The 17,400-nt window shown below is 53.1% G+C and overlaps 1 protein-coding gene across 1 annotated transcript; it reads left to right on the plus strand.

Moving 5' to 3' along the window:
- The first annotated feature begins 3,388 nt into the window (after positions 1–3,388).
- On the plus strand, positions 3,389–16,201 carry IP6K3 (inositol hexakisphosphate kinase 3). The gene is made up of 6 exons (XM_014872724.2): positions 3,389–3,506; positions 7,003–7,344; positions 10,974–11,136; positions 12,218–12,390; positions 13,007–13,182; positions 14,778–16,201. The coding sequence occupies exons 1-6, from the start codon at positions 3,389–3,391 to the stop codon at positions 15,228–15,230; spliced, it is 1,425 nt and encodes a 474-aa protein (XP_014728210.2). The 3' UTR covers positions 15,231–16,201.
- Positions 16,202–17,400: the final 1,199 nt, after the last annotated feature.

Below are 17,400 nucleotides of genomic sequence, written 5' to 3' on the forward strand. Positions count from 1 at the left end.
TTAAAGCCCTTCCCACGGGATGTTTTTCCTGCTGCTGACAGGACAGCTGATGCTGCACCTTATTGATGGGCACAGAGTCAGGGCACAGGGCCAGTTCTCCTGGAAAGAGCCAAGGGAGCTGGGGAGGGACAGGCACAGCCAGGGACAGGGAGTGAGTCCTGCCTGGAGCTGCCTCCCTCCAGCACAGCCTCATCCATCCATCCATCCATCCATCCATCCATCCATCCATCCATCATCCATCATCCATCCATCATCCATCATCCATCATCCATCCATCATCCATCCATCATCCATCATCCATCATCCATCCATCATCCATCATCCATCATCCATCCATCATCCATCCATCATCCATCCATCCATCCATCCATCCATCATCCATCATCCATCATCCATCCATCATCCATCCATCATCCATCATCCATCATCCATCATCCATCCATCATCCATCATCCATCATCCATCCATCATCCATCATCCATCATCCATCATCCATCCATCATCCATCATCCATCCATCCATCATCCATCCATCCATCCATCCATCCATCCATCCATCCATCCATCCATCCATCCATCATCCATCATCCATCCATCCATCCATCATCCATCCATCATCCATCATCCATGCCTCCATCCCTCCAGGATTTCCCCCAGGGTCAGGAACAGGAGGTGTTGCAGGACCATTTGTGCTGTCAGTGATTGTCCCTCGCTGTGTCACCATCCCTGGGGTGAGCCCTGTCCCCACCTCCCAGGCTCCCACATGAGGCCAGGCCTGTCCAGCAGCACTTTTTGCAGGAACACATCTGTAGGGTCACTGGGATCTGGAGCAAAGCCCAGAACAGGCCCTCCAAAGCAAGGAAACCCTGGGGGATCATGGAAACCATTGGCTTTACCCAGGGCAGGGCGTGGTGGCCTCTGTGACCCCACACTGCCCATGCCAGCTCCTGGCACTGCAGCGGCTCCCTGGGATGAGCCCCCGGGTGCAGGAGGAGCCCCCAGTGATGCCCCTGTGACCGAGGAGCACGCCCGGAGCCCTGCACAGGGAATTTCGGGATGAGTCCCGGGGTGCTGAGCTCACTCAGGGGCAGCCCTGGCTCCCCCCAGGCTCCCGGACCGGGACAGCTTTGGAGAGGGGGTGGCCAAGGTGGGAACATCGCTGTGCCCGTAATTAGCTCCTAATTAACACGGCTTGAATCCGAGGCGATTTCTCTGCCCTCGGAGCGCTCCGCTCGTCAGCAGAGGCTCCGGAATTCCCTGTGTGCTGATCCTCCCTGTGCCCGACGGCCGGGACACAGCCTGGCATCCCTGGCACGGGAACCGGAACCGGGATGGGCACTGCCAGGGAAAGGTGGGCACTGCCAGGTGAGCACTGCCAGGGGGAAGGGGGGCACTGCCAGGGGGAAGGGGGGCACTGCCAGGGGGAAGGGGGGCTTTTCTAGAATGGAAATACGAAATGATGAATGAAATACGATTAAAATATGGGGTGAAATATGGGCATTGCCAGAATGGAAAGTGGGCACTGCCAGGGGAACTGTGCTGGGCTCTGCCAGAATGGAAGTTGAGCTCTGCAAGGAGAAGGAGGGCACTGCCAAGGGGAAGGAGGGCACTGCCAAGGGGAAGGAGAGCACTGCCAGGTGGGTTCAGACAAGTGGGCAGTGCCAGGGGAAAGGTGGACTTTTCTAGAATGGAAGGTGGGCACTGCCAGGATGAAATATGGACTTTTCCAGAATGGAAAGTGGGCTCTGCCAGGTGCAAAGGTGAGCACTGCCATGGGGAAAGGTGGGCACTGCCAGTGGAACTGTGCTGGGCTCTGCCAGAATGGAAGTTGGGCTCTGCCAAGGGGAAGGAGGGCACAGCCAAGCTGGCACTGCCAGATGGGCTCTGCCAGGATGAAAGGTGAGCTTTGGCAGGATGGAAAGTGGGTTCTGCCATGGGGAAAGATGGGCACTGGCAGGTGGGCACTGGCAGGGGGGGCTGTGCTGGGCTCCCCAGTGTCCCAGGGCACACCACTCGGTCCTGCCTCTCGCTGAGCCCCAGGGACCCCCAGCACGAGCCTGGCCCCTCCCTGGCAGCTCTGGGCTGGTTGGATTTAAAGCCTGGCACGTTTGGAGCCTGGCTGCTCTCTGGGGGCTTTGGGAGCCGGGGGCTGCAGAGGGTGAGGGACAGAACAAGTGCTGGGATGTCGGGACCTGCTGGGCTCGGGGGGACGAGCTGGTCTGGAGCCTGCCCTGGAGAAGGAGGAAGAAATTGAGCTGGACTCGAGGGACAGGAGAAGAGGAAGCAGAAACTCCACATCTGGCTGCGCAGAATGCTCAGATCAGCTTTTTCTCCTTCAGAAATCAACCTGATTAAAAAAAAATAAAAAAAATAAATAAGTGCTTTCCTGAGCTCAGATTGCAGCATGAAGCAGAGTGAATCCAGGCCTTGGGAATCTGAGTCTTCCTTTCATCCTTGTCTTTAATCTCAGCCTCTGCCCCCGTCTCTGCTCGATCCCTCTGCTTGTCCCGAGCCTGGTTTCCCCCTCCAGTTATGGGAATTTCCACATCCATCACTCCTTTTGTCAGCTCTGAGATTTTCTTCCCTGGCATTTCCCCAATGGCATCCCTGGGGGGCCCAGACCTGGGCATGGCTGTGCTGAAGTGCCCAAGCTCCTGCTGGGGCCTGGAAGTGGGCAGTGGGCACCGTCCCCTCCTTGTCCTGGGTGCTGCCCAGGCTGGGTGTTCCTCGTGATTCCCTGAAAGGCACACGGATCCCGTTTTATTGGGGTGCAGGAGGCTGGCAGGAGCCCTTGGCACATGCTGGACAGGACAGTAAGGCCTGGGGGGCACACGCTGTCCTTGAGTGGCTGCAGGGGACATTGTGGCCCTGGCAGGAAGCTCCCTGGGACTTTTCCATTCCCCACACAGATCCCGAGCTCTGACGTGTCTCTTTTCCCCTTGGCAGGGCTGGAGCTCTGGATCCACTCATCTCCTGCCTTTGGGCAATGTCCAGCCCAGTCCAGCCTTTCCCCCTTTGCCCAACACCTTTTCTTTGTCACAACGGGGGATTCGGTGTCCCCCTGTCACACCCTGTGCCTCCCTGTTTTTCGCGGTGCTTTGGGAGCTCTGGGAAGCTCCATCCCTCTCCCAGTGTCAGCTCACTCTGCAGGGAGGTGACAAACCCGGCGGGGGCCGAGCTGAGGGGGAGTTCCATGGAAAACACATGGACAAATCCCCAGTTGTTTTCCTGGAGAGCCGATTTCCCAAGCCCACGGCCGGCTCCTCTCGTCCTGTTCCGAGCCCTCCTCGCACGCTCCCCGTCCCGCCCTGGGTGTTTCTCCCAGCACAGCCCCGCTGGAATGTCAGCTGGACATTCCGGGCTCCTGCCAGCGCCGACGCAGTCCGGCCATGCCCAAATATTCCTTCATTCCTCCGTCCGGAGCAGCAGCGAGAAGCAGCGAGAAGCGCCGCAGAGGCAGCGCCCCGAGGCTCAAGCGCAGCGCCCGGAGCGCACCTGGAGCCACAGGTGAGGCTGGGCTGGGCTCAGGGCAGGGGGATGGGGGATGGACACGGCTTTGGGTGGGGAGTGTTGCTGTCAGGAAGGTTCTGGATGGGAGGAAGGGACAGGAGCAGCAGGGACAGGTGGCACCTGGGGCTGGTGGGAGTCTCTGGAGTGACCCTGGGGCTGGTGGCTCTCGGTGCTCCATGGTGCTCGTGGAATGGCTGGGAAGTGCTGGGCTGGGGAGGGAAGGGAGGGAGGTGCTGGGGAGAAAGTGGGGAGGGGGGTGAGGGAACCTGTGCCCTTTTCTGCAGAGTGTGATGGCACTGGGTCCTGTGATGGCACTGGGTCCTGTGATGGCACTGGGTTCTGTGGTGGCACTGGGTTCTGTGGTGGTACCATGTCTATGGTGGCACTGGGTGCTGTGCTGGCACCGTGTCTGTGGTTGCACCGGGTCCTGTTGTAGCACTGGGTTCATGGTGGCACCGTGTCTGTGGTGGTACTGGGAGCTGTGGTGGTACCAGGTCCGTGGTGACACTGGGTCCGTGGTGCTACCAGGTTCTGTGGTGGCACTGTGTCTGCGGTGGCACCGTGTCCGTGGTGGCACTGTGTCCGTGGTGGCACTGTGCCATTGTGGCACCGTGTCCACGGTGGCACCAGGTGTCCGCTCTAGGGTTCCGTGCAGGGCTGGCTGTGGCTCCAGGTGAGCTGCAGCACCAGGAGCTGAGCACACACCGATCTCAGCCACCTTCTTCTCTTCCCTTTTAATGAAGCCAAGAATCTGCAGCCCCTGCAGTGTTTGAACTCTCCCCTGGAGCTCTGGGAGGCTCCGGGAGCAGGGACGTGCCCAGGAGGGGCTGGCACTGAGGGCACAGTGCACAGAGCTCTTGTTTTTAAAGGGATTTTGCGTTTTAATTTTCCCGGGTGTTTCTGCCACAAGGACCCAGCTCGGCCTGGATGTGCATTTCCCACGAGTCCTGTTTGGGATGGGATGCAGCAGGCGCCACTCAAAGATTAGAGAATTGAATCTGCCCGGTTCCTTTTGGCACGGTTTGGAGCTGGGGATGCACAACCTGTTTAGCTGAGACTCCTTTGACATTTGGCCCTGCCTGGGAGCAGGGTGGGAGGTGACAGCGCCAGGGGAGCAGCGCTGTCCCCAGCACTGGGGCAGAACTCATCCAGCTCCAGCCCTGCCAGGAGCAGGGACAATTCCGTGGCTTCTCCAAAGCCCCATCCCTTTCCTGCAGAATGGAATATTACTGTTCTATGCAGAGGAATATTCTCTATATCCTCCTTCCTTGATATTTCCTGGCTCACCTCCACCTGCAGCACCTGAGCTGCTTTTCCTTTAGCTGGGGGGGGGGGGGGAAACGCTGACGGATTCTGGTTTTGCTTGGAGGGTCTGGATTTATCTGTAATTCTGTGTATTTTTAGTGACGTAAATATCTCCTGGCATTTGCGATACCTTGAGCCAGTGGAAGTGATTTATTTCCAGTGTCTTGTTTCAGGGGAGCTCAGTGTTCTCAGGAACATTTATCTGCTCCGAATGGATGAGCTGCTTCCCAGCAGAAACTCCCAGAAAAGAACCTCCTTCTCCTGCTGCAAATCCTGCCCCGAGTTTTGCTTGGGAGAAAACATTCGGGAGCTTTATCAAATTGTGGATGTTTTTCCCCAATTCCCTTTGCAATGCTAAGGTTGCCAGAGCTGTCAGGGGGTTGTGGCAGCTGAGTGTGAGCCTTGGACTGTCTCAGAAGCAAGAAAGGATTTAAGTTGTGTTGTTCCCTGCTCCTAAGAGGTGTTATGACAAATCCGCTTGCTTTTGGCTTTTCTCCTTCTTTTTAAGGATGGGAGGAAGGAGGGGGGAAAGCCACACAAAACAAACCTGCGGCTCCCGAGGCAGAAAATCCTCTTTAAAAATTGCCACAACTTAACAAAATGCTTTTATTAACGCCCGGGAAAGCTCGGAGGAGCCGCTTTCTTCCCGGCTGGAAAAGGCTGGGCTCGAGGGCCTGGCTTTGTTCCTCCTGGGAAGGTAATTGTAGAGCAGGAATTCCTGTCCAAAGGGGAATAATGAGAGGGGAAAAAACTCACCCCGGGAGAGATAAAGGAGCTACTGGTGCGTTCGGAGGTGGAAATGTTTCTTCCCCGCCTTCATCCCACTCCATCCCACTGCTGCAGGTGGGAACAAAGCAGGTACCTGAGCCAGGTGCTTCTCCCTTGGGCGTTCATCCCAGCAGGGCAGGGGAGATCTGAGCACCACGGAGTTGGAAGGGACCAGAGGGATCATCGAGTCCAACTCCTGAGCTCTGGATCCTTCCTGCAGGGTGGGGAATTTGCTCTGTGCTGGATCCAGCTCCGGGTCGGTGCTCAGGGAAAGCCCTGCCCGCCCCGGGAAGCTCCAGGTGCCTCCAGGAGGTGCCACCACCCCTCTGCTGTGTCCTGGCTCCTGCACGGGGAGGGTGACAGCGCTGCCCTGGTCACATCTGTCCCGTGGGGCTGGCAGGGGTGGAGTTCTCACCTGGCAGCACATCCTGGAGGCTTTCCTGGCAGAACTGGATCTTGCAAAGGCATCACTGTCCCCTGCACTGGGGTTCTGCTGGCAAAAACAGGGTGCAAAAGTTGTGTTGAAGCTGGAGCAATCAGGAGAAAGGGCCTGTGCTGCCATGGACCCGTCCTCAAATGATGATTTTAATAATTTTTTCCCATCCCTGTGAGTCTGGGATGTGGAGGGTCCATCTCTGGTGTGAAGCCAGGCTGCTCCAGCACCATCAGCTCCTTTTTGTTGTCCTTGGTGCCTCTGGGATTCAGTTCCTGATGTCCCAGAGCCATCCTTGGGTTTCCTGTGAGGAATGGGGGAAGGAGCAGGTGTTGGTGGGTGCTGCTGCTGGGGATGCTCCATGATGTGCTCCGTGATTTTCCTACATTGCTGCTTTAGAGCCAAGACCTGTTGCTGTCAGAATCAAGGAGGAATTTCTGGAATCAGGCATGGATCCATTGCTGGGTGTCAACCCTGTGGGTGCTGCTGTGACACATCCACATCCCCCTGTGTGTGTGTGTGTCAGCCTGGGAGGGAAATGCTGCTGCTGCTGCCCCGGTGTTAAATGACAGGGAATTTCCCTAATTGAGCTTTCTTTGGAAGAATTGCTGCTCACCCCACCCGCAGTGTTGTAGGGCAAGGGGGTGCCTGGGGGCTTTCAGGGGCTTTATAACAACGCAGGGAATGTCCTGGGGAAGGCCTGGGACCACCCTACCATGGCCTGTGGGACAAACACAGCATTACAGCATCAGTGCAGTGTGTTAATAATCTGTCCAAGGAATCCCTGATCCTGCTGCCTTGATGTCACTGCCTTAACTCACAGTTCTTCTTGATCCCTGTCTCTTGTCCCCAGCACATGGGAATTGGGGCTTTCCTGGACTCTCTGTGTCAGGCTGGGCTCCCTGCCAGTCCCTGGGCACTGACAGATCTCATCCCACCCAGCTGCTGGGTGACTCTTCTCTAATTCCTTAATTCTCTGTTTTGCAGATTCCATTGGTGAAAAGCCAGCGTGGAGGAAAACCCAGCGTGGGGGAAACACCAGAGTGGGTGAAAACTGTCCTGGCACTGCCCACCCCAGCCTGTGCTTCCCAGATCTTTGTGCTGCTGCTGAGGGATCCCCCTGGGCTGTGCCTGGCACCATGGTGGGGCAGAGCCCTGGCGAGGGCAGGGCTGCTGTGCTCCTGCAGCCCTTCGTGCACCAGGTGGGCGGCCACACCAGCATGCTGACCTACGACGAGCACACGGTCTGCAAGCCCCTGGTGCTGCAGGAGCTGAGCTTCTACGAGTCGCTGCCCCTGGCCATGAGGCAGTTCACGCCTCAGTACAAAGGTAAGGGCAGCTGCAGGGCTCTCACCTCCTTAAAAAGCATCCCCAGCTGCTGCAGGTGAAGCCTTTCTATCCACAGAAGATTTTCCTGCCTGCCCCTGTGCTTGCTGTCCCATCCCTGAGCCCCATTGCCAGCCCCTGGAAAGCAGCACTGGTATTTTTTTTAAATCTATCCTCCCTTCCTTTCTCTTTCTTATTCCTTCGGTATTTTGTGCTTTTACTGCCAGACTTGTGCTGCTCATAAAGCTCCTGACCCTGGCTTTTGGGGGAGGTGAGAAGCTCGGTTGTCACGTAAAAACTTAAAATATCTCCTGGTCCTTCCGCGTTGCAGCAAAGAGCTCAGTCAGCCACGGCTCCAACGCTCTTCCAGCCCAATTCTCCCTCTCCCAGAAATTCAGGGACCTCTGCAGATTTATGGGACAATATTAAAAAGATGCTTAAGGGAGAAAAGTTTCCTCTGAGCAGTTTCCTCTGGCAGGAGATGGGTGCTGCAGTGCAGCTGATAAACAGTCCCAGTTTAACCAGTCCAGGGGTGCCCTGGTTATTCCAACCTTTTTGTCTTTTTCTCTCCTGTTTCAAATCCCAGAGAGTTTTATGAGGAGGGGTAATTGAAAAGCAATTCTCCCGTCTGGCATTGGGCTCCCAAGTTTATTCCTCTCTGCTGCCAGGCAATTCAAGAGGTGGAACAATTTCCTATGAGGGGGATGAGCGACCAGGGGGATGATCCTGGTGGCTCCATCCCCCACTCACACTCGTCTCTGTTTCTGGGCTGTGGGAACAGCCCTGGGACCATTATGTAATGGTGACATTCTGTGCTATGGTGACATTCTCTACAATAGGGATCAAATATCATTCAAGCCTCACCCCCAGCCTGTGCCTTTTCCTGCTTGCCTCACCCATATCAGGCACTTTGGTGACCTTGGGACCAACTTTTATCCCCTCTGAAGGCCCTGCCTTGTCCCAGCTGAGTTCACTGGGGGTTGCTGGGCTTGTTTTCCAGCCCAGTTCTGCTCAGGTTCCCAGCGCCCTCGGCAGTAAATGAATGTGCTTGTAAACACAAAAATAAACCCACGAGGGCAGAGTTACAGAGTGAAACCTCCTGAGATGCCACCAGCATGGTGACAGCACCCAGAAATACCCTCTGGCTCCTCGCTGGTGCTGGCAGGAGAGGGATTGGGGTGTCAGGGACACTAAAGGCCAGCACAGACAGGCACCCAAAAAACTTTGGAGAGATGATTGCTCACTGCAGCACAGGAGGAGCTCTGGGGTTGTCTGCCACAAACAGGTCACGGCAGGACACCTGCAAACCCCCATGGAATCCCCCCAGGAAACAAAAAGCACTTTTCAGACTGAGCTGTAGGTTTTTTTGAAGATTGAATTTCCAGCTGGGAGGAGGGAGAGGATCACATTCCCTTCCAATTTAACGCTCTCTTCTCGCCTTTGAAAATCTCTCCATTAATTTTCATATTAATGGCTGATATTTAACAACTCTTACTTTCACGCTATATATAAGTTTTTTAGGGCCAGCCCGTCAGCACTATGCAAATGAGCACAGCCCTGCTGATTGCAGGCAGGAACTGGGACAGTTTTTAAGGTTATGGTGTTGCAATCGAGGGCTCTGGTCGCCTCCCCGTGACTTTTTAAAATGAAAAAGGCTTTGATTTAGTCAAAAGACACGCTGGCTTTTTTTTTTTTTTTCTTTCCCATGCCTATATCCCCTGAAAATGTGAAGCAGTCATCCAGGCTGAGAGGAGATTTGTTTGCTCTCAGAAATATGGATTTTTTAAGAATGGGACTCGGGGAAAAGGTAATGCTGGAGCCTGAGGAAGATGAAACTCCCTGAGCTCACACAGAGGGCTGGGAGGGCTAAAAATATTCCTTTTCCCCCTGATGAAAGTTTGCAGCCCCTCAGTCCCTTGGCAGAGCAGCCTGGGTAGATTTTCCCCCATTTCTGTGCAAAGTCAGCCCATTTAACCCAGCCTGTTCACAGCAATGCTGATTGAACAGCAGCAGGGACCAGCAATGCTTGTGGTGAGGGAAAAGCATCCAAACCCGAGGTTTTTGGGGTGCAGGACCCGGGGAGGGATGGGCACCTTTGCAGGGGTGGCTGCAGGAACAGTTCAGGTGGGAAAACCCCCCTGGGGCAGCAGAACCCGGCAGGCACAGGAGGCAAAGCTCTGCTCGGTGTTTGCTCACTGGAACTGAGCTTGAAATGGAGAGAAGGGGCTCTGCACGTTTGTTTGCTTTGGCACCTCTGCTTGGGAGAGCAGAACTGTTTTGAGCTGCTGAGATCATCTCCCACATGGCCAGCAGACCTGTGAGGATGCCCTGGGCACATCTGGATCCAGCCCAGCTCCCCAAATGCCCAGCAAACCCCTGGGCACAGCTGGATCCAGCTCAGCTCCCTGTATCCCCAGCTTGGCTCTCTCCAGTGCTGCTTTGGCTGGTCCCACTGCCCTGTCCCTGGTCCCTGTCCTCTCTGGGAGCTGCCAGCCCCCTGAGCCCCAAATCACAGAATGAACCAGGTTGGAAAAAACCTTTGAGATCACCAAGTCCAACTCTGACCTGACCCCTCCTCATCAACCAAACCCTGGCACTGAGTTCCACATCCAGGCTCTTTTCAACGGGGACGGTGACTCCAGCACCTCCCAGGGCAGACAATTCCAGTGCCCAGTTTCTTCCAGCAGAGAATTTTTTTTTCTGATGTTTAACCTAAACTTCCCCTGGTGCAGCTTAGGGCTGTGCTCGACGAAGGCCCCCGGGGCAGGATGGCGTTATCAGCCTTTCCCAGAAAGGTCAGAGCCCGCGGCAGTGTCATCCATGGCATTCCTGCGCTGTCACTTGAGACGTGCACGCAGCCAGCCCCGTGCCACGGATGGGCTCGTGTTGGGCTAAATCCGTGCTGGACTGGCTGGTATTTGAGCCCTGTGATTCCTGTCAGAGTCAGGGAAAATTGCAATGTTCAAATGCAGAATGGTGTTTTAAGCATTCAGGGTGGGAAAAAATAACCTCTGGTCACAATCCAAGTCTGTGTCATGCACAAACACCGACTGTGTGACACTCCAGCCCCCCGTGGGATGTCTGGGTGCTGGTTCTTGGTGCTGGGGGAAGGACACGACCATGACAATGAGTGGGCAGCAGTGCCAGCCCATGGCCACATCCCTGCCCTGCTCCCGGGGCTCTCCAAATAAAAGAAGCTGTTGGCACTCTGGGTGTCCTTGGAAAATGCCTTGTCCCCAACCCTCCCTTTGCTTCCTGCCAATGAAAAGCGTTTCCAGCCTCGTGCTGTCTTTAAAAAGCACTTAAATCCCTTGTGATAAATAAGCTGGGAGCCCCTGATCTGGAGCAGGGGGCTTTTCTGGGTCACTCGAGGCACAGCAGAGCTCGGAGGGGTGGGGGACAAAGGAATGTGGAGTTGAGAGGAGGCAGGTTTCAAACTGAGCCTTCAGAGGGGGAACACTTGAAAATCCTGAGAACATTTTCCAGGGTCTCAGCCTGCTGATGTTTTATTTGGCTTGAAATCAGAGTGGGATCAGTAAAAGTAAAAAAACATGAGGTGGTGGCAAAGTGGTGGCCAGGCCTCTGTGACACCCCACGGGCTCATGTGTCTCGTTTGTTTTCTCTCTGTCCAGGCATCGTGTCCGTGCACCTCAAGAAGGACAGCCTGGGCAACCTGACCCTGATTGCCAGCCCCAGCTTGGGCCAGCAGGACAGCACTGGCGGTGACCCTGCTGTCACCTTGTGGCACAAATGCAAGTGGAGCCACACCCAGGTCACCAAGACCTTCAAAGACAGGTGAGGGTTTGTCACTCCCTGCAATCCTGGCTGGCATCGGCCACTTGAGTGGGGTGGGTTGGGATGGGTTTGGAATGGGCTTGGGATGGGCTTGGGATGGGTTTGGGATGGGTTTGGTGGCCCAGCTGTGGGCTTAGGGCAAAAGCAGGGCCCTGCCAAGGTGAAGAACAGCAGAGCCAATCCCTGTGTGTAGTTCTGCTCTTCCCTGGTGTGGGGATGGAGTGGGGTGCAGCTGGGATGCTGTTGCTCAAATATGTGCCTCAAATTGTGCTCTAAACCCCATTCCTTGAAGCACAGCATGCTCCAGGAGAGGAGGGGCCACGGGAGAGCAGTCACAAAGCATGGAACAGAGGGGCTGCAGTCCCATCCCATCCCATCCCATCCCATCCCATCCCATCCCATCCCATCCCATCCCATCCCATCCCATCCCATCCCATCCCATCCCATCCCAGGGGAGAGCTCTCCCAGGAAGGCTCCCAGTGCTCCCAGAGGTTTTCTGCAGGACATCCTTCATCCCAAACTGGTTCAGAGCAGCCCTGGACCACTGGGACTGAAGGTGGACTGTCCCTGCCATGGAGCTTTTGGAGTGATGGGAGTGGTGGATTGGGATGAGTGAGACCAAGGAATGACCCCCCAAGAAGAACAGGTCTCCTCATCACTCCTTCTCTCCCTCTCTCCCCTCCTTGGAGCCAGCCCCTCCAAATTGGGAATCATTCCCATTGTTGGACCATTTGCCTGTGCTGTGCCCATTAGGTGGATAAATAGAGATCCCTGGCAGCTGGGGCTGTGAATGGCTTTTCAAGGGAGCCAGCACACTTTAAATTATAATGAAAAAAGTATTGGCAGGCAGCAGTAGCTGGCTTTCTGAAAATTACTGTTATGGAGTAACAAAGGATCTCTGCAGGTTGGACATGATCAATATTGTTCCTTTGAGAGTCCCTGAAAATCCACCTTATCAAGTTTGAGGCTCTACAGAAAAAAAAAAAAAAAAAAAAAAAAGAAAAGAAAAAAAAAAGAGGGAAGGGAATATTCTCCTCTGGAGCTTAAAAACCTGACATGTCCCTTTGTGTGCTTTGTCTAGCTGCCCTGGGAAGATGCTTTTGAGGACAGACCTTCAGTACCACACAGATTCCCTTCTGGAAGAGGCAAATGGGAAGCAGCCGGAAAGGAAGAGCTACAACCCCTGGGGACTGCACTGTCACCGGCAGCACCTGAACCGCATGTCCTCCAAGCACAACGAGAACAAACTCCATCGTATCCTTTCTCCTCCCCCCCCTCAGCACTGTCCTGGCTACGGATAACAGCTGGAATTCAGTGTAGGGTTTATTGCAGGGGGATGCATCCCCTCCTCTGCACAGACTCTGGGAAAAGAAGGAATATTTCTGTTATCTTCTCTCACTGTTAAAAAAAGAAAAAAACCCCACATTTCACATAAAGAGTTCTCAGCAGAAGTCAAAGATCCCCTTGGCATACATTTAAAAACACAACTATACAGGAATTAGCAGCTGCCTCGCCTTTTATTTTCCTATTACACTTCATTACCCACCAGTCATGTGAGTAATAGAGTTTAACAACTTCCCCCACCCACCGGAGCCAGCTCGGCACCGAGGGAAGGTGTCGGAGTGACAGCCCAGGGCTACAATGTCACTGGAGAATGGAGCTGTTGGGGCTTTAATTGGTAGGGCTGTAGTACAGTAAATTAACTGGAATTGGCAGCGAGAGGCCCATAGCAATGACACGTGTGAGAAATTGGCTCAGAAAGTCTCATTACAGTTGTGAGCAGTTATGGAGAGTGTCAGCAGTTGCTTTGATTTAAGGCCTCTTTCAATTAGAATTTAAAAGTATTGGGTTTCCCTTAAGTCACGCTCAGAGTTTCTCCTGCTGGAGAACGTGGTGTCCAAGTGCAGCTATCCCTGCATCCTGGACCTGAAGATGGGCACTCGGCAGCACGGGGATGACGCCTCGGAGGAGAAGAAAGCTCGGCACATCAAGAAGTGTGAGCAGAGCACCTCGGCATCGCTGGGAGTGCGCATCTGTGGGATGCAGGTAAAGCTCCATCCCCTCGCTGTGCTGCTTCCCCTCTTGGGTCAGGAAAATTAAGCCACAAACACCAGAGGTTTTATGTCCAAAAAGGAGACAAAGGAGTCCTTTTGTTTTATTCGAATAAAGGGAGAGGCCATGGGATCTCTCAATTTTTTGGAGGATGTAGCCTCCTTTTTATCCCAATTTCCCAGTCACATTTCCCTCTCTCTTTCCCCATTGGCTGAGGTACTTGAGAGGTACAGACTGCCCAAACCCCTGATACCTGAAATTCCCCTCTAATGTCTAACCCTCCCTTTTAATTTTTAATTCTTATAGAATTCATAGATGTTCCTCATTGCTTCTTTCATCTTTCAATATCCAATTTCATTTATCAGCAAACCTACAGTTTGTTTGTAAAGGCAAATATCTGTTATTCCATTCATCAGTCAGTGGAATCCTTCCCATTGTTTCTTTTATCTCTCAGTGCTGGTTTTATCTACCAGCAAACCCACAGCTCGTTTGTAAAGACAAATCCCTCATTCCTCTCACTTGGAACCAAGATGGAATCTCCAGGGGTTTTTGGCTGGTGTGAATTGAAGGAGTTTTATTCTCTTTTCTGCCTAAACTGTAAAAAGGTGCCACTGAGCTCTGTGTCCTCTCAGAGAGGGTATCAAATATGGCACATTTAGGGTGACCCTTTCTCTGTGCCACTGCCACGGTGTGAGCAGCTGGAACGCTTCAGCCCATCTGAGATGCTGAGATTCCTCCTCGGCTCTTGGCTGCTGCATGGAAAAACCCAAAAAACATCACATTGCCCCACTTGTGCTTTCACTGAGCCACCCCATCTTGGAGCTGTGAGAGTCCGGGTTTCATTGTGGACTAAATTTCTCCTGCTGGAAATCCCCATCCTTCCTCCTGGAAACCCAAACCATGTATTTCCCTCACTCACTATTCTCAAGCAGGTTTCAAAACCCTGCCTGAAGGATAATTTGAGAGTTAGGAGAATAGAATATAAAGCAAAATATAAATATACATTTTGTCAATATATAAAGTCAAAACCCATGTCCTTTTCTGATCTCTGGCATCTTCCTATGGGCAGAATTGAACCTCAGTGTTCACACTGATGCCTTGGAGTGGCTACCTAGAACAGAGGCTAGACAGAGTTAGGAGAATAAAGTGGGGATTTATTAAAGGCTTTCAATAGATATATTTTGAGCAGTCAAAGCCTCCCAGAGAATACACTCATGGTCATGAGTTTTTCAGACAGATATAAGTTTGGTCTATTTACATTTCAGGGGTTAACTCTCCAATTACAGTTTGAGCTAATGAAGTCACATTCCCCCAGTTTGCTCCTCCCCAATTCACTTTTGTTTATATTTTTCAGGGCCTGAGGCTGTAGGGTGTCCTTGGGTTCCAGACCCAGAGGAATTGTTTTGTCTGACCAAAACGTGTCAGTGTCAAATGCCAAGTGTTAACTACCAAACACTTTATATCAAGTTTAGAGTTCTGCACTAATGCAGCGCAGATATAAAGCCTAAAATCTTAAAGCATCACTCACGAATCCCTTGCAGCTCAGGATATTCTCTGATTTTATGGATAATTCCTCTGCTTCCTTCCAGGTTTACCAGGCAGACACGGGGCATTTCCTGTGCAAAGACAAATACTTTGGGAGGAAGCTGTCAGCAGAGGGGTTCAGGCAGACCCTGCGGCAGTTCCTGTGCACGGGGAACCAGCTGCGCACGGACCTGCTGGAGCCCATCATCCTGCGCCTCAAGGCCCTGCTGGCCGTCATCAGGAAACAAAGCTCCTACAGGTTCTACTCCAGCTCCCTCCTCATCATTTACGACGGGCAGGAGCACAAGGAGAGCGCTGATCATCACCTCCCCTTCCCCAAAACTCACAGCACGAACCCCTGCAGGGTGGATGTGAGGATGATAGACTTTGCCCACACCACCTTCAAAGGCTCCAAGAGCAACCCCAACTCCACCCTGTACGACGGGCCCGACCACGGCTACATTTTTGGCCTGGAGAACCTGATCAAAATCCTTCAGAGCCTGTCAGAAGGGAAGTGAGAATTTCTGTGAAATGGCCTGGATTTCCTAGTGACTGATAGCCCTGAAAATCCCGCCTAGGGTTGGCTGTGTGGGACCCTCTGGCTGCTGGATATGGCACGGAATTAGCACGGATAAATCGGGAAGTGCTGAAAACTCCCCTTGTGCTGTCACTGAACTGAAGTGTGGAAACAGAGCTGGAGGAATCTGCTCCCTCTGCCATCCATCAGAAGATTTATTTTCTTTTCTGGTTTTACTGCTGTCCTTGATTTATTTGTGAGCCAAAGAAAGCATTACTTGGAAAGAGTCTTAATGATAAACCAGGAGCTGCTCGCCCCGCAGCCGAGCGGGTTTGGGGCAGGAATGAACTGATGGAGCTTCCCTTTGGAGCTTCCCTTCCTGCTCCTGCTCAGGTGGGAGGGAAAAACACCCTCCAACATTCCCAGAGCCCCTGGTCGGGATTCTCTGTGCACGTGTTCAGACCAAGAGCTGCACCTCTCCAAGCATGAACATCCCTGTGGGTTTATAACAGGGGATTTTCCATGGATTTTCTAGGAAAGAGGCTTCACTGGGGCTGGAAGCATGGGAATGCAATGACTCTGTCAGGTACCAGCCACAAAAATTCATTCACATCAAGGGATTTTTGCTTAAAAAAAACCCAAAAAACAACAAAAAAAAAACAAACAAGAAAAAAAGAAAAGTGTGAGATTGAGTCAGGAACTGGACGTCAAAGGTCACCCAGAAATTCTTTGATACAAATACTGCGTGTGTGAATGTGTGTGTGTGTGCGTGTGTGTGTTTGAAGGAGACAGTAACAAAAGACTCTAAAAATAATGTTTACAGCTTTTGTGGACTGATTTTATTATTATGACGGAACAAATATAATTCCTTCCTGCATGGTGTGGGAAATCTGAAGAAGTTCTTGCACAAGGAATGGAGCTACAGAACTCCGCTACCGGGGAGTGGGGATATAAATAAAATTGTGGAAGTAACTCCCACTGTTGTCCATCTCTTTTTCCCTCCCGCAGCATCCTTGAGGTACATTACGCTTTGTTTAAGCCCATAATTTTTTAAGAGAGCCGTTGTTGCCACAGGTTTAAACACCAGATCCCAAGGGAGACGCTTCACTTGGATTTACAGCAGAAAGCTGGGGAGCTGATGCAATTTATAGCTGGAAAATTTAAGACATCTGGCCCAGTTGTGTATTTTGCTTGGCCCGGAGTCCACCTGGGAAGACTTTTGTTCACAGTTTTGGGTTATTGCTTGACCACAAACTGTATAAAAACAAGCCACAAAAACCCAATTTCAGTAGGGATTGAGCCACAGGCTGTCCTGGCTCACATCAGAAATCCGTGATAAGACTTTGTGGCTTTGTGGATGAGTTTGTGCAGAGCCACATGAGCAGCCTCAGGGGGCACAGCAGGACACGGGTGGGACAAGGGGTGGATGAGAAGGGTCCGGGTGTGACACCACAGCCAGAGCTCCTCCTCATTTGGCAGCCCCTCACTCTTCCCTGCTGCACAGAAACAACTTGTTGCCTGAATAATGAGAAAAAGCTCAACGTCCTCCCTTTTTAGCCCTCATACACCTGCTCAGTGTGGCTGGGAATGTCCAAGGCCGGGTTGGATGGAGCATCCTGAGATGGTGGGAGGTGTCCCTGCCCATGGCAGGGGGTGGAATGAGATGGGATTTAACTTTAACTCAAACCATCCTAAATTCTGTGAGGAACACCTGAGGGAGATAAGGGAAGGGTCTGGAGCACCAAGAAAGGCTGAGGGAGATTGGGGAAGGGTCTGGAGCACCAGGAGAAGCTGAGGGAGATTAGGGAAGGGTCTGGAGCACCAGGAGAAGCTGAGGGAGATTGGGGAAGGGTCTGGAGCACCAGGAAAGGCTGAGGGAACTGGGGAAGGGGCTGAGCCTGGAGAAGAGGAAGCTCAGGGGGAATTTCAGGCTCTGCACAACTCCCTGACAGGAGGGGACAGCCAGAGGGGAGGTCGGGCTCTGCTCCCAAGGGACATGGCAAGGGAAACGACCTCAAGCTGAGCGAGGGAAGATTCAGGTTGGAATTCCCTCATGGAAATGGCGGTCAGGCTTTGGAAGGGGCTGCTCAGGGCGGTGTTGGGAGTCCCCATCCCTGGAGGTGCGGCACTCAGCGCTCTGCGCTGGGGATGGGGCGCAGTTTGGGACCCGC

Source organism: Sturnus vulgaris, chromosome 29 (assembly GCF_052056855.1).
Source record: "Sturnus vulgaris isolate bStuVul1 chromosome 29, bStuVul1.hap1, whole genome shotgun sequence".
NCBI lineage: Eukaryota > Metazoa > Chordata > Aves > Passeriformes > Sturnidae > Sturnus > Sturnus vulgaris.

Bases quoted from the DNA above. Each gene is read 5' to 3' on its own strand.
- IP6K3 (XM_014872724.2), top strand. From the start codon at position 3,389: ATGCCCAAATATTCCTTCATTCCTCCGTCCGGAGCAGCAGCGAGAAGC. The intron at 7,345-10,973 runs GTAAGGGCAGCT...CTCTCTGTCCAG, and splicing joins GTTCACGCCTCAGTACAAAG to GCATCGTGTCCGTGCACCTC. The intron at 11,137-12,217 runs GTGAGGGTTTGT...TGCTTTGTCTAG, and splicing joins ACCAAGACCTTCAAAGACAG to CTGCCCTGGGAAGATGCTTT.